Below are 17,518 nucleotides of genomic sequence, written 5' to 3'. Positions count from 1 at the left end.
GACATGTATGAGTGGCTTCTCTAAGCATCTTCTTCTGAATGAGGAGAGAAAAATAGCAACTACCTCATTGAGTTATGCAAATTAGATATGACCTGACATGCAAAGCTCTTAGCCCATGCTTAGCATATGTCAAGTGCTCAGTGAATGTTAATGAATATTACTATTAATATGCATGTTTCAATATTAACAAAACTTTCAAACTATGTAAAAATACTGTTATCGCTGTTGATTCTCATGCTTGTCTTAAATAGTATTTCATTTAGTCATTGAGGAATTACTATGTACCTAAGCAACTTTATAGATAAGTTTCCTAAGAATAGCTCGCAGCTTCTCATGATGATAGGAATGGAAGAGGAAACAGATGTAAAACATATAAATTCTAATTTGAGCTATGGATAATATATTCCAGTTTAAATAGAAGATCAAATGAAGATGCAATTAACCATACCTTGAGGGCAAGAAACTACCAACTTAATCACACAGGGCTTAAAACCCTGAAGAGTTAAATACAGGGGAAAAGTCTGAGCATGCTCTGGACAGCACAGTGACTGGCAGTCTTCATTGCTGATGCCCTTATTTATACATCCACTGAGTTGTAGGGTGGAAGTTTTACAATTAGCTAAGACCAACAGTAATTTTGAGAGCACTCTCCATCACCAATTCTGTGGGCTGGAAGAAATGAGAAATATATATGTACTTTGCTATCACTCAGATATCATTGACTATTTTTTAAATAAGATATGTATGGGAACTATAGCAAAAATATTAAATATATATACATTTTCCTTTTTTTCTGTGATCTAATATCACAGTGCCAAAACTGTATTTGAACTTCTGGTATTCGGAAATTTTTTCACAAATGTTGTCATGGGATTGAAAATTCCAAAATGAAACCCTGTCAATGACTTAATTTTTATTTCAAATATATGCTTATCATACAAAAGTTTCCTTTCATTCTGAAACAGATTTGTCATGTTTAGGGACATATTTTAATTCCCAGGAATAAAATTTCTGTGGTCTTGAAACATCTTTTGGGAAGAAAATTACTTTATTTTTATACAATTATGAAGAAAATAAATATAACATGAAGTTATATATAAAATATTCTAGCTTTACATAAAATATGTGGGGGGTTCCACTATAGCTATACAAATAAGTACTCAACATATCTTAAAGACTATGCAGAAATTGATTAATTGAACATGATTAAATAGTAAAAAAAAAAAAAACAGAAAAAATTAAGTATCAAGACAAAGCTGTCAACTGTGTACTTACATTTAGGGGAAGAAAGCAAATCCAAGAAGAAAAATAAAGATAATTATGACATTCCCCTGATGCTATGTTCAGAGCAAAAAGCTAAAAGGCTTATCAAAAATATTATTTTTCCCCCCATCAGTGGAGTTCCAGCTATGAACACAGGGTAAACTATCAGTGTCCTTTAAACCATGGACAAGTTACCCTCTTGTCCTACCCATTTTTTCTTACTAAGTTTAGCTGAAATTAGTGTATAATGAATTAAATACATTCTCATATAAATGTGAATAAAATTTCATATTAAAATGTACTGATACAAGAGCAATTTTACATTTATAGCATTAATTCAATATATATATATATATATATAACTTTTTATTTTCTTGTAAAAACTGCTTCAGATTCATTACTTTGTAAATGATATAATCTCAAGTTATAAATGCTATTCTAAATTTATTGAGGGGTACCTCAATTTTCTTAAAGACTCAATATAATGAAAATATACATGTTTAATTTGTGGTAAATAGGAAACAGTCTCAAACAGATTCTAGGATTTTCAGTTGAGCAAAGAAAATCAGGAAGATATTTTAACCTACAAGATAGCCTGGTTTCAGTCATTTCTTATATGATTTGAATGACTCTTTTAGAAACATTCCAATGTGTTAGTGGGGATAACCCCCACTTTTAGGAAGTGGGGATAAAACTTTACAACCATCCTCATTAAATATCAAGCACATCTCCTAACATTTTTACTCACATCTTTGTTCCACATATCAGCAGTCCTACTCATTTACCTGCCTTGGGGAAATAGGAAGATTTGGTTTTTTGGCATCTACCCAAGATGTTCATTAAAAAGTATTCCCCAAGTCAAATCACCAAAAAGTTCCTTCCAAGTAGCTCTTGTTCAGTCATTAATAAAAGCTAGTTTTATGCATTTTTAGGTACATTTGGATATTTGTCCAGCAGCACTGGTACCTGGCAGTCTGTCTAGCACACTGAGATATCGTGGAAGAATCTACAGAATTGTCTTTGATATTAAATATCCATTTATGTATCTATATTAACAGTTTGTGGAGAATTTGAGCATAATGAAATACAATTAATGTTCAACTCCACTCAGACATTTATTCTTTATTATTCAAGAGTATTTCAGGAATTAAGTGCACCCAGTCACCTGAATATGTATCAGATATCATTAGACAGTACAAATATGTGATTGATATTTTTAAAGAATGTCAAATTACATTCTAGATTTATCTAGTGCTTTTTATTTGTTTGCTTATTAGAAAATAATGTTATAACTCCAACTTAATATTGTTATGTGTTTCATATAATATTTAATTTATATTCTCCATTAACTCTTACAAAGAGAAAAATACCATTCATTAAAACACACACTATATAAATTACCAAAATTATAATAAATTTAAAGTTTATAAATATAATTATATACTAAAATACATATTCACTATTCAAACACTATAACATTCCCATGGGAATATCTTTGTTAATTCATAAATACTCAAAACTCACCATAAATTATATCTTAAGTTGAAGCTATAAATTTTGTTGGTTTTTTTTTCTTAAGGAAAATTGAACTGCTGTAGTCATTTATTTGAAATCAGTCAAATTTATTTTTCTAAATTTTCTTATAAATGTAGTACTTTTACATGATAAAAATATACTTTTGAATAAATGTAATATAGAGCATATATATAAACATGCAATAAATATAACAATTTTAGAAATTCTAAGAAAGCAAAAATAAAACACTGAGTTTTACTTGTTTATGAAACATTTGTAAATCATAATTGTTTTCAAACTAAATGTGCAGAGTCTTTAGTTCTATAAAATATAAGGTTTGACCTTTGGTATCTGGAAGTTAGCTAGAAACTCCAGAACAATTTACTTTTGAATTCCTTCATAGCACTGTAGACCTCTAATCAATACAAAGCATATGAGCCACACACAGCATATTTTAAAGTCTAAGAATCACTTCCTCTTAGACAAATCATTTGTGAAGCTAGATAGTAAATGCCAGATGAAAACAGATTTATTATTTTAGAGAAATAGAAAGTTTTCCTGCTTACTTTTTATGCTTAATCAGAGACCATTTTTCAGATGAATTTATAATATACTTTTGAACTTTGCCTCCACTTACCATTAATCAGAATTGAGAACAAGATGGGTCTACCTCCAACTCCACGGGAAAATCTATCCGTGACCTACTAAAAGGACTGACTTACAAGGAAATCTTTTGACACAGTGAAACTATGAGGTGACAATGTATTGCTGAGCACTTAGGACTATAAATAGTTGAATAATAGCCCACTGTGACTGTCTCTGATATCACTAATGGTGGATTAACAGCTTAACATGCATGGGATGTACATTACGGCACATATTATATTTCGGTTTTTCTTCTAGGTAAGGGAACGACTGAGGGTTTCTTTAGAAAGAGTCTCTGCACTGGAAGAAGAACTAGCTGCTGCTAATCAGGAGGTAACACACCAAACTTTCTCCTCTTTTGAGGTGCAATATAGCTAACATAGTATCTCTCATGTTGTACGTCATGTTTATCAAAACTGTCACAGAAAAGTAAATTACATTCTGTATATGCCACTGGACAAGGCCTCTTGCCTCTGGTGCCAGAGTCATGTGTTCTCATTTCTGGTGTTCTCATCTGCCAGGGAGAGGTGAATGGAAATTTGAGAAAGGCTAGTGACCTGTGAGCCAGTGCGATGGGGCTTCCAAAGGCCTGCAGTCAGAATGCCAGTCCTTCTGGGAAGGAAAACACAGCTCCCAAGTTGGAAAACATGTACAATGTCTGTTAGACTCAGAAAACATTACAAATAAAGCTGATTCCTTGGAGATATAAATATATCTTTCCCTGAGGTCCTTGTTATTCTTATCTTCTAAAAGCATGGTATCCATGTTTAGTGGCATCATTGAATCCATTTCTTTTGATCTCATTCATGACTCTAAGGAAGTATTTTATTTATGGTCTCAGATTTAAAGAGTTGTTTTCTTTAGAAGATTTTTTTTCTTTTTGTTATTAGTGCATAAATGAACTTGGACATTAGAATATATAACAAATTTATAAATATATATAACACATTTAATCTGTGTAGGTCACTAAAATAGCCTCTCTCTCTCTCTCTCTGTCACACACACACACACACACACACACACATTTTATTAGTAAGGTGATTTTTTCAGTTTATTCCAGTAATGTAAATATCATTACTAGTAATGGACATACTAAAATAATTCAGTAATTATTGAATTACTTAAATAACTAAAGAAGTGGGAGGTTAATATAATTAATTATATATTATAAATGAATTCTTAACAAAATAATATTTATTAATAAAATAATTCTACAGACATGAGCAAATTCACACATTTTTCAAATAGGCTAAAAATCTTATCCAGTACAAACTCTCTGTTCCTTAAAATAAGCTGAGGCAACTGAGAAAGTTTACATATGCTTTTGTTTGTTCCAGGTTAACAATTCAAACTTTAGAAATAATTGATCTAAATACAGGAAAAATTAGTTCTGTGTGAATTAAAGGCTAGCAGTGGTAAAAGCATAAGTGGTGTCACAGCAGTTTAAAATGTACCGGATAGTTTCAACAAAGGGAAGAGAGTGGTACTTCCCAGTAAAGAGCCTGTGTGATAATGGGTAATGACAAAAGGAACTCAGTCCTTCTATGAGAGAAAATATGCAAATTATCTGTAAAGTGAATGTGCTTATTCTTAGAATGCACAAGAAGAAAATATTAAGTGTTTGTATTTTATCATTGTTAATTTTGACTTTCATGTGTGTGTATGTTTATTTTGGATGAATCAAAAATATTTTATTGATAAGGATAAACAAACAAAAGGTGTGGTGACTACTAATTTGAAAGTCTTGCTTAATATGGCAGTGATAAAGTTTCTATTCGTCATAAACAAAGGTGTAGTGGGACTTCTTGACTAAAGTATTTATGCTGAATAAAAATGTTCCATACATTCAAGTGAGGCTCTGAAACTGCTCCAGAAATGGCAACTCAATAGTCCAGTTGCCTATACCAAGGGAAAACAGCGATTGAGAACAAAAGAGGAGAAAGACGTTTGACTGCTGTATTCAATAAAGTTTTAGCCCTGAAATATTACTACAGTCTTCTGTAGGCAGTATGGCACAGAGAACACTTGCACATAGATTAAATACATTTTGAATCATTAAAATTACCCTTAAAATACTATAGCCTTTCTGAATGCTTTTGTTTTTTAATTATTTATGTAAATAAATGGAGAGTAATTATATACTCATTAACTTCAATATATTTTGTCATTGTTGTTCATTATGATTAATATCCATGGGGCTTAATCTGAATTCTTACTTAGAATGGCACAGATCCAGCAAAAAATAAATAAAATAAAATAAGTCTCTTAGTTTTCTAATAATAAATCATCTAAAAATCATTAGTGACTTTTAAAGAAATACATAGGAAAAAGTCAGCTCTTCTTAATAATGTTATTATTTACTTCACAATGAAATACTAAAAAAATCAGAAGACACAGTTTGAATTCTTGATTCTCTATAGTAACAGTAAATTGTACAAGAAATTTCTGTAAGTAGGGCATCATTTACTGATGATAACAAGATACATTTAGAAACCTAACAAAATCAGTTTAGAAAAATTCATGCTATTGGCAGCATTAGAAGGAGGAACTACATAAAGTTTGGATATTAGAGGAAGTAATTGAAGAAGGTATTTTGGAAAATAAATAGAAAAATTTTCTTATTTAAAAAAGGAAAACTTATTTAAGAGCACATTCTTAAGAGCCAAATAAAAATATGTAAGATAGACAAAAATACTCAGTTATTAGAACAAAATTCCTGAAAATGACTAAATGAACCAGAGTTAGAGGAAAGTTTCATTTAATGCTTCAGATTTTAGATTAAAATTATGATCTATTTACAAGTATCCCTTATAAGTCAAATCTATTTGTTTCCTGAGTTCATATGGCAAGCTTGGAGAGTGAGGATACCACATTATCAGAACCTATCTGGTTCCTGAATTTCTGGTAGTGAAAAATGACAGTTCAGATAGCCAAAAATTTATCCAAACATTTTCTGAATTATTTCCCTTTCTGCATGCAGGAGGAGAAATCAGTGCAGGGGTTTAGGCTGCAAGTGTTACCTTGATGGAGACACATATGCATATAACAGTATATATGTAAGTGCATACACAGAGTCTAAAAGATAATAGAGGTTATCATCATTACATTATGTTAATAGAGTTTATTCCATTATCTGAGTCCCTTGCTCTCTCTGTGTCTCTTGTCGTTTCTTCCTCATCCCATTCTCACAGATGGTTTGGGAGTTACCTCCCTTAATACCTTTTCTCTATATAATCTCTCCTGTGGAGGCTTCATGCATTTCTCATCCATCCAAAGCTTCAACCATGACTTCTATGGAAAACAAACCAAATCTACAGCTTGACGTTCATTTTCTTTTCTGAGCTGCACAGATTTTAAACACTGGTTTGGCATTCCCACCCAGCTTTGGTAATGGTTACATGGATTGTTCTCTGCCACAGGTGTCCAGCATGGGAGTAAGGGGAGAGACTAAAATTCAGTTCAGGGTTTGCTAATCAAGATATACACCTGCAGGGTTGTGACCACGCACTGGGATCAATTTTTCTAATATATACAAATGAACCACATGCACTTTTGGGCCTGAATCTCTATCTAGTTTTCCCAAGTGTGCCTTAGATTCTCTATGGCACATGGATGCAATGAAATAAGTAGCATTATAAAAAAGAATGAGACACATATATTGGGAAAAAATTCCAAAACAGTCAACTTTACAAAAAGAAAGAAGTTGAATACTATGATCCTAATTTTGTACAAATACAAATAATGATAATACATTATTGTGAGATTAGAAAATAAATTTTATATATAAATATAAACCTGTCATTATTAGTTGTCTCAGGCATTTGCAAGTATATATACTATTTTATAGCATTTGAATTTTAAAAACTTTTTGTTATATTGTAGACAAAACAATAAACATTTTAGAGTGAAATGGTATTTTCCTTACTTGATCATTCTATTAATCACTTAATAATAATAATAATAGCTAATCTTTACTGAGTACCTTACACCTCAAGGCATGGTGCTAAATACATATATATCAGCAGAATAATACTGGAAGTTATGTACCACTGCACTACAGATAAGCCCAGAGAGGTTATTTCTCCTAAAGTGACACTATTCTCTCCTACATGAAAATGTGCTTGTCTTTGAATTTGTTATAACTCTCTGGATTCAGGCAGTTCCAACCATATGTTTAACTGTTTCCACAATCTACCCTCCCAATCCATTTACTCTTATCTTTTTCTATATACATTAAAACCACCATAATTCAGGTCTTCATTATTTCACACCTGGGATTTTATAATAGAGTTCTGTCTGTTCTTATCTCCTATCCCTTTCTACTAAGTTATCCTTCAAAATTAAACTTATTAAGTAAAACCTCAATCATATTGACTAGTTTATAACATATTCTGTTATGTAATATATATAATATATACCATATTATGTTAATCCCATAATATAGTGTACTATGTTAATATGTGTATAATAATATATACTATATAAACCTTTAATATATACTCAAGAATCTCTCCTATGGTCTTACTTACAAATCCAGCTTTAAGTCCCATTACCCCTACAGGATCTAAGGTCTTGTTAAATAATTGTATTCACAGTTTTTGAAAGCAGCCAACATTTATCCTCTAAATCTTATGCTAATGTGTTTCTTGGGATGCTTCCACAAATCCAGTTCACCTATTAAAATTATCCTTTCCTATTGAAACTCAAGTTCAGATACCATCATAATTTTAATGAAATATTTTATTATTTTTTGCCAATAGTCATTGCTTCTCAGCTAAATAAGCATTAAATAGCTAACGCTTATTGCTTCAGCACTTAGTACGACTGTTCTACAAACATTAGGGTTAATTAAATACCTGTCTAACCCTAGGTTGTTGGTTCCCTGAGAAAATGAACTGCATCTTGCTCATTTGCTTTTATTTCACTTGGTATAGTGATATTAACCTTGTAGTCAATATGTATTTGTCAACTTTCATTGTACAGAGTTTGTTGTGACCAGTGTTTTCACATGGTTTGTTACCTGTTAATAGAGTTTGAACAACCTTAGGCATGCTAAATAAACAACAATACATTGATTCATATGCATCAAATTAATAAAATGTTTGTTATTTCACAGTATAATTATTGAGTGACTACCATATTCAGAAAATGTTGTATCTGACAGAAAGAAATAACAAAACATAATCTAAGTGAAGAATTATGCAAATTTTTGTGTAATTTGCCCTCAAGTGATGAAGGTAAATATATAAACAGATACATAAAATATAATTTAGTGCAAAACTAACTAAATGCAAAATTGGAGCCTAAACAAAGTACAAAATAGCAGAGAGGAGAAGGGTATACTCTAAACCAAAGGGTAAGAGAAGTCTCACATTTGAAGGAAGACTATGATTGACTTCAAAATTGGTCAAAAATGTTTCAAGCTGAGGAACCAGTATGATTAAGAAAACCTGAAGTATTATTATTCAATAATAATGAATGTTGCTGTGTTCTTAGAATCAAGTTGTAAAAAATATAGAAGTGGATGGTGGAGAGATTGATAGGACTCAGATTTTAGTGAGCTCTACATGCCATGATCAAAATTTGTAATTCATACTTTGTGAAATGAGAAAGCATTGAAGGTGTAGTTTTGCTTTAGTTTGTTTTTATTTTGTAAAGTGAACACCACTAAAAGAATATGTTTGTTTTGATTGTTGACACTCCTACAGATATCCCCTGTTCCCCCTAATTTCCCCCTCCCCACCAATCCTCCCCCAACCCCAGCCTTCACTACATTGGTGTTTGTGTCCATGGGCTTCACACATATGCATATATGTTCTTTGGCTAATCTCTTGCCGTCCCCCTTACCTCCCTCCCCTCTGAGATCTATCAGGCTATTCCTTATGCCCATGCCTCTGGTTTTATTTTGTTTGTCAGTTTATTTCATTCATCAAATTCCACATATGAGTAAAATCATGTGGTATTTTGTCTTTTTTTGACTGGCTCATTTCACTTAGCATAATAGTACCCAGATCCATCCAGCTGGAAAGTTGACATAATCCGATATGGCTGGTCAATGTGATGATATGATATGTGATTTTGATCATGACACTTCAATAAACACTTATTGAGCATATTAACCAGACATTATGGTTCTTTTCATCAGACATTATGTTTAGTAATGGGTATAATTATGTAATAATAAAGTTCATATTAATAAAGCAACCATTCATCTCTTAAGTCTAGTATGGGAGACAGACATGGTAAAAAAAGTAAGTAAAATAGTGAGTTATTTAGTGACCAGTGTTTCAGTTTGGGAAGATGAGAACATTTATGAAGACTGATGGTGGTGATTTTGCAGAACATGAAGGCCCATACCACCCCTGAACTGTATACTTAAAATGATTAAAATAGTAAATTTTATGTTATATACACTTTACCACAATAAAAATTAATTATAATACAATATGACTAATGTGAAAATGAAAGTAAGTACAAGGTTTAATAAGTACAAAGTTTACATACTTTTTTTAGTATTATAAAATAGAGTAATGAATTAGGAAAAGCAGAAGGTATTAAAAAACATCTTCCTAGAGAAATTATGCCATTTGCAACAACATGGTTGAATCTTATACTAAGGGAAATAAGTAAAGCAGACAAAGACAAATACTGTATGATATCACTTCTATGTGGAGTGTAGAAATGTAAACCCCATACAAACAGAGTAGGTTTGTGGTTGTCAGGGATGGGGAGGTTGAGGGAAATGGGGAGATATTGGTCAAAGGATGCACACTTTCAGTTACAGGATGAATAAGGTTAGGAGATTGAATGTACAGCATGGCGACTATAGTTAACCATATTATATTGCATACTTAAAATCTGCTTGGAGTAGATCTTAAATGTTCTCACCACCAAAAAATAAAAATAAAATAACAAAATGGTAACAATGTAAGGCAATGGCTATATTAGCTAACCTTTTGTGGTAATCATTTCGGAATATAAAGGTATATGAAATCACTACATTTTACACCCTAAACTTATGCAATGGTATCTGTTAATTAGATCATGATAGAAAAATTTTTAAAGTATTCCTAGAGAAAAAAAATTACCTACAATATGGAGGGTGACTAAAAAGAGATTATCAAATGGACTTGGATGAAGAGAAAGGAAACAGACAGGAGTAGGGGGAGGGAAGAAATGGCAGACAGGCAAATCTGAGTTAGAGAAGGCTAGGGCATGCATGGACCCTCTCCTGCAGAAAGTGGTGTGCCAACTAAGTTTTTAAAGAGGGAAGAGATATGATCATATGTTTAATTTTGCAGATCAATGGTAATCCAAAAGTTAAGGGTAAAAAATATATAGGATGTAAAGGGACATTGTTTACAATTCAGACTTTTAAAATTTCTTGAAAGTAACAAGGGCTAGTGTTAGAAAGTATTGAACATAGAATAGAGGTATTATCCTTTCTGGCATTTTTTATGTTCTTTTAGTAATGGAGAATACAGATATAAATGAAAGAATCAAAGTAGTATTGTGTGTGTGTGTGTGTGTGTGTGTGTACACATATATATATAATAAAAATTTGCCCTGGCTGGCATAGCTCAGTGGATTGAGCACGGGCTGGGAACCAAAGTGTCCCAGGTTCGATTCCCAGCCAGGGTACATGCCTGGGTTGCAGGCCATGACCCCCAGCAACCACACATTGATGTTTCTCTCTCTATCTCTATCTCCCTCCTTTCCCTCTAAAAATAAATAAATAAAATCTTAAAAAAAATTTAAAAAAAAATTTGCTTTTACTTTTGCCTCTTTGAATAGCCCACACAGGCAGATTGTATTGTTAGCACTGAATACATTTTACAGGTCATGATCCTAAAAAAAGTGAGCACAGATTATTTAGACACAGAAAATACAATAACATCTTTATTCCTTGCAAAGGATTTTTGTTGCTACTTAAAATTGGAAACCACAAAAAAAATGTGCAGTCAAAGAAAATGAAAAGAGTAATGAATAGATTATATCCTAACAATGAGTTCTCCTTTAGAAGAAGCCTGTATACTTTAAAATTATTTAATTAAGCCAGACAAGTGGACTGTTCAGAAACTACAGTAAAAAATCAATCTACAGACTAATTTTCAGTGAATACAAAGGAGTGCTTATTTTAAAAACTTTTCTACATGATTACATTATATATAAAGAGAACTGGTATATATAGTTGTAGGCTGAACTATATTTGTATATTCTATATTTGTTTATTCCAACAACTTAATTTACTAACTTTCATAAGAATTTTCTTAAGATTTCATTTTACCTCATCTACAATCAGCCTTATCCCTGAAGTCTAATTTCTTAAGAAGAAAATAAAGAACTTTCAAAGGCAAATTAAGTACTTCATACATCAGAATAATATCAGATCAGGACAGTGGGAGGAGGTAGAGGCAGCAAACGTGTTTGTTGGGATTTTAGGACCACAGATGGACCACGGCTATTGCTTCAAATATCCTTCACTATTAGTGACCTCAACAATCATTTTACTTGGGTTAAAAATAAATATTATGTTTAATTAATAGAAATGAACGGAAACATGGAAAAGGTGAATAGATATAGGCAAAGGTAGAACCTACCTTAAAAAGCCATTAAGAGGCTGGGAAGGAGTGATGAATGCTGGAAACTCAAGTGACTCAAAAATCTTTAAAACAAATAAAGATAGAAATAGAAATATGGAGATAGAGGAAGGGAGGGAGGAAAGGAGGGAGGGAGGGAGCGGAGGGAGAGAGTTTTATGTATAGGGATTGAGGTGACCAACAATGTCAAAAGTTTCATGAAGGCTTATGGGATTATGCCTAATATTGGATGATTTAGACTTACCATTAGAAGGTCAGTAAAAATGCTTGCAAAGAGTTTCAATAAACTGTAATACAAAAAGAGTAGTTGTGATGAAAGGAAATTGAGTCAATTAGAAATTTTAAAATAGGACATGGTGATACTTTTCTGAGAGAAGTTTGCAACATAGACAAGGGGAGAGTAAAAGCTGAATATATAAGCAATAATGAGAGATAGCCTATTGTAAAAGCTTACGACCAATAGAAAGAATGAAGGAAGACACATAGGAAAAGGAATTATTTGTGAGCAGCACAACAGAAGAAAAGCATGGTTGTAAAATAAATAGCAAGTAGTAGAAGTGCTTCCTCTGAGAAATAGAGGAAGAAGAATGGGGTGTATAGTATAGCAATGAATAAGGAGTTTGATTTGGAGAAGAAAGAAGACACAGGAATTTTATCAGAGTCTTCCCAATGAAACAAGGATTACCTGCTAAGGGAAGGGGAACAGAGTTAACTTTTATGAGCTAAGGAAACTGAGAATAAGATAAGGTAGAATATAGTAAGGAGCCAATAAAACTATGCAAAGAAATTTTAGTGTGGGATGGTAGACTCAAAGGAAGGTCTCATTAAGTTATCCCAGCAAACTAAACAAATGAAGTTTCCACAGCACTTACCCACTAAAACAATTAGAATTCTACCATAGTATTTCCTTGTCTAAATCTATGATGTTCTATTAATTCATAATAATTTGAAGGAACATATACAAACATTAAAGTTGTCTCAGACGACTCTAGTCACTTGGAATAAATACAGAGGTGAAATGTTTCCCTAAAACTTAACAGAGGTAAAAATCAAGATGTTTCTGAAACCCATAAGTAACTCAGCTATATTTAGAGAAAAAGAAATTTAATAGCTGAAGATGACCCAGAAAATCATGTTGAATGGGGAAAAGTTGCTGATCAGTACTTATTAAATGAATTAGCTTTGGGGTAACCAATAGAAATACTCATCTGATGTTATTAAATTATTTCAGAATCCCAAAATTGATGTTATTTATCTTGGTAGAACCTGTGCCAATTACTCATTTTTTTTGTTTCTTTTAATTCTATCTCTTTGTTTGTTTCTAAGATAAAAAAGAAATAATTTTTTGTTTATCACTGCCTTTACAAAATGATAAATCTTACAACTTTCTAATTTCCTTATGTGTATGTGTATTATAGGTCCTAATTCAGCTGATTAGTTTATTTTCATCATTAGTAAATGTATGGAACTATTTTTACTGTTAGTAAATGCCATGACCAACTTTGAATTCACATTTTAACAGAAAGTCAAATATAAGTTTTTAGTTTAGTATTTGAAGCAAATCACCATGGAAAACTTCCCAGAAAATAGCCTTTGTTTAATGACAGCAGTGTTTGCATAAATAAGGCACTGGCATCCTTGCAGTCTGAACATGCATCCCTAGAAGACCGTGGAAGATTCTTTGATGTGATAGGGCCCAATTAGTGGGAACCTATTCTTCCTGTTGGAGTTGTATCATTTTTGTTAGAAACTTATTTAGTTCTTAATTTATTTTATTTCATGTAAGAGTTTAATGATAATTGAACAACATCCTCTTTTTTTTGCTTTATGTAGTACACTCAAGTTTTCAATATTGTCAAACTGGCAGTTATTCATAAATGCCTATGATTCTTTATTATACTTCTAGATTATCTTTTCTTAATAATACTGCAGTCTAATAGTAAAAACTAAATTACCTAAGTTATTATCATCAATAGAAAATATCTTCTTTGCTGTTCATACTTTTACTGTTCCAGTATAAAGAATCTTTTCCAATAAAAGGAAATCAAGATGTCTTACAATAACTATGTTAAAACCCAATAATAAAAAGAGAACTAAAAAAAATTGCTGCTTGCTACATCCACTATTTTCACTATTTTTAAAACCTATGTGAAGAAATCATTTAAAATATAGGTTAAAATTGTCTCCTGTTGTGTGTGAGACATTTGAAGTCTGTTGTCAATCTCATGAGACTCTTTTGAATAAATATTTTCTTGATAAAAGCAGAGGATATGCTCTTCTGTGATAGCAGATGTGATTGTTTTATCTTCGCATGTGGAGATTATGAACTACTTTTTTCTCATATTAATTTCAAGGTCATGCTTGATATTAATATTTTGTTCATAAGCATCATAAATTAATCCATTTTAGCTTATCCATGTGTTTCCTAGAGTATTCTTATAAGACAGATTAATTATTTTTAAAGAATTAAATCACACACACAAAAAAATTAAATCACCCTGGCCGAGTGGTTCAGTGATTAGAGTGCCATCCTGTACACTAAAAAGGTGGAAGTTCTGATCCCTAGTCAGAGTGCATACAGGAGGCAGCTGATCAGTGTTTCCCACATCAATGTTCCTGTCTCTTTCTCTCCCTTCCTCTCTCTCTAAAATCAATGAGCATATCATTGAGCGAGGATTTTTAAAAATTTATTTTAAAAATTAAAAGGAATACATTTTAATGAAATTTAGTAAGAGAAGTTTCAAAGTAACTTGAAAGTAACTTGAAATTTAACTTGCAATTAAAAGATTCCAGTTTCAGTCCTATATTTATCGCTTACTAATTAGGTGACCTCTGGTAATTTATTTACCCTCTCTGCACCTCAGTTTTCTCATTGGTGAAATAGAATATTAATAAATCTTAGAACAGTCTATCTGTCAAATTTCATGATATTTGGATGAAACAATATACAAGGCAGCACACTGTAAACTTGAAGTACTAAAGTTGTGTTGTTATTATTATGCTCAAAGGTCAATGTCAGCTAATTCATAATTCTGTAGACAAAACTTCTTTTCTGTTGACAATCTAAACTGAGGGATAAACAAAATAACAGTACTTCATTTTATTCTGAGGCCTAAGTCTCCTGTTTATTTTTAGTATTTTTTTATTGTTGTTAAAGTACAGTTTCCATTTTTCCCCCACCACAAACCCCTGCCCCACCCACCCCTGCCTCCTACCCTTGAACCTACTCCCTTGAGCTTTGTCCATGTGTCCTTTATACATGTTCCTTGATGGCCCTTCTCCTCCTATTTTCCCCCATTATCCCTCTCACCCCACCCCTCTGGTTACTGTCAGTTTGTTCTTAATTTCAGTGTCTCTGGTTATGTTTTGCTTGCTTGTTTTGTTGATTAGGTTCCACTTATAGGTGAGATGCTATTGTGCTTATCTTTCACCACCTGGCTTATTTCACCTAGCATTATACTCTCCAGTTCCATCCATGCTTTCGTGAAGGGTAGGAGCCCTTCCTTCCTTCCTTCCTTCCTTCCTTCCTTCCTTCCTTCCTTCCTTCCTTCCTTCCATCTTTCTGCTGTGTAGTATTCCATTGTATAAATGTACCATAGTTTCTTGTATCCATTTATTTATTGCTGGATAAGTAAATACTGTACATAGGAAGGTTCTGTAGCATGCCCTGAATTTCATAAATGATCTACAATTTACTTATTTATGCAATTGGTAATAATAATAGCATCTACAATTTTGAGAGAGAGATTATTCTATGCCTTGCACTATGCTAAGTACTATACCAACCCCCAACACACACATGTGTGCACACACACACACCTTTCACTTAATCTTCATAGTTAACCTAAGAGAAAAATGTAATTACTACTAACATTTTGCAAATGAAGAAACTGAGGAGTAGAGGAACTGAGTGGAATGCTTTGCATATTATCACTGGTCAGCAGGAATCCAAAGCCAGTATACCTGACTCCAAATGTGAGTGTTTAAGAGTAGCCACTAGGATTCCTGGCCTTTTTCTTACTAAGAATATTTATTTATGTAAGAAAACTGTGTTCCTAAATTCACAGTTCACCTTCTAGCAGTTATTTAACTTCATTGTGATATCTTTATATTATGTTTTCACAGATTATTTCAAGGTTCATAGCTTTATTATATTGACAGAGGAAAGAAAAACAGGTGTTATTTGTTAATAAAATGTGTTAAATTAGTTAGTTAAGTTAAACTTGCCTTAAATTGCTAATATTGGGTTGAAATTAAACATTTAACTCCATAGAAAGAAACATTAAACTGTCTAGTAGGTGAAGTCATTTGGATAAATTAGATCATTTGGTTTTAAGCTTTGCATCTAAATGTTTTCTCTTGGTATAGATTTCAGTGTCAGTGGTTCTGACTAGTTTTCTGAAGTAGATGGCATGAGAGCATTGTATTGGTCTTTGTGTTTTCGGTATGGAAAATGGGAGACCTCAACGTATACTAAACAAGATCTGAGGATTTCTGCAGCATTTCTTTATTTCCACTTCATTTTTGAAAAAAAATGAACAAATGATCTCAAATGTAGAGAAATTTGGAAATTCCAAATAGACGAATGTTTGAGAGGCTAAAAGGAAATGGATGGACAAAAAGGATGCATGGATTGCTTTAATCTGGGAGGTATTTTTTGGTTTTTGTCTTTTTTTATTGTTTTTGTAAATAGTAATGGGCTCATCATTTTAATTTTTAAAAACTCCATAGCAGAAAACATCACAAATTTGATCAGCTGGTATCTACCATATGTTATTCGCTTGTCTTAGCCTTTTTGGGAGGTGCTGCTGTAACAAACTCCCATAGTGGCTTACGCAGTAAATGTTTATCTCTCACAGCTCTGGAAGCTGGGAAGTCAAATATCAAGGTGCTGGCAGATTCCATGTCTGGTGAGAGCCTGCTTCCTGGCACCTTCTCAATGTGTCCTCCAGAGCAGAATGAGTGACAGAGATCTCTGGGGTCTCCTTTATAAGGGCACTAAATCCAATTCCCGTGGGCTCCACATCCCAAAGGCCCCACATCCTATTGCTGTCACATTGGGGGTTAGGATCCAACATATGAATATTGGGGAGACAGGAACATTCAATCTGTAACACCATTACCAGCACTGAGCCAACCTGCCAAGTCTGAGGGCACAATCCCTCACAAGACGGGTGTTTCTTCCAACACCAAGTGCAAGTTCAAGGGTTCCCTCATCTACTCTCATTTTATGTTATTCAGTAGAAAGACTAACAAAACTCATTGAAAGCTGTTGTATCTATAGTTATAGCTTATAGGGAAATGATGCAGACCAAAATTAACCAAGGAAAGAAACACAAAGGGCAGAGTCCTGGAAGGGTTTCAAACTTCTGTTGTCCTTAGGATGCATTTATCTCCTAGAACTGATGTGTTACAATACACACAGAGCACTGCCAACCTGGAAAACTCACCAAACTTTTGAGTGTCTAGAGTTTTTATTTAGGTTTCATTAAGGA

General features: G+C 32.6%; 1 protein-coding gene across 19 annotated transcripts in view; it reads left to right on the top strand.

Annotated features, from left to right (window-relative positions):
- Positions 1-17,518, top strand: part of PPFIA2 (PTPRF interacting protein alpha 2) — a 465,199-nt gene that overhangs the window by 279,140 nt on the left and 168,541 nt on the right. For 17 of the 19 annotated variants that reach the window (XM_045845003.1, XM_045845002.1, XM_045844994.1 and 14 more), the window contains one exon: positions 3,682-3,756. The exons of the other annotated variants lie outside the window; for them this stretch is intronic. In XM_045845003.1, the coding sequence (XP_045700959.1) occupies positions 3,682-3,756 (75 nt within the window). The remainder of the gene's footprint in view (positions 1-3,681; positions 3,757-17,518) is intronic. 19 annotated transcript variants of the gene reach the window in all.

This window comes from Phyllostomus hastatus, unplaced genomic scaffold, assembly GCF_019186645.2.
Source record: "Phyllostomus hastatus isolate PE091 unplaced genomic scaffold, TTU_PhHast_1.1 phas_contig_432, whole genome shotgun sequence".
NCBI classification, from domain to species: domain Eukaryota; kingdom Metazoa; phylum Chordata; class Mammalia; order Chiroptera; family Phyllostomidae; genus Phyllostomus; species Phyllostomus hastatus.
The sequence above is the reverse complement of the archived record's forward strand: the minus strand, read 5'-3'. Positions and strand labels throughout refer to the sequence as shown.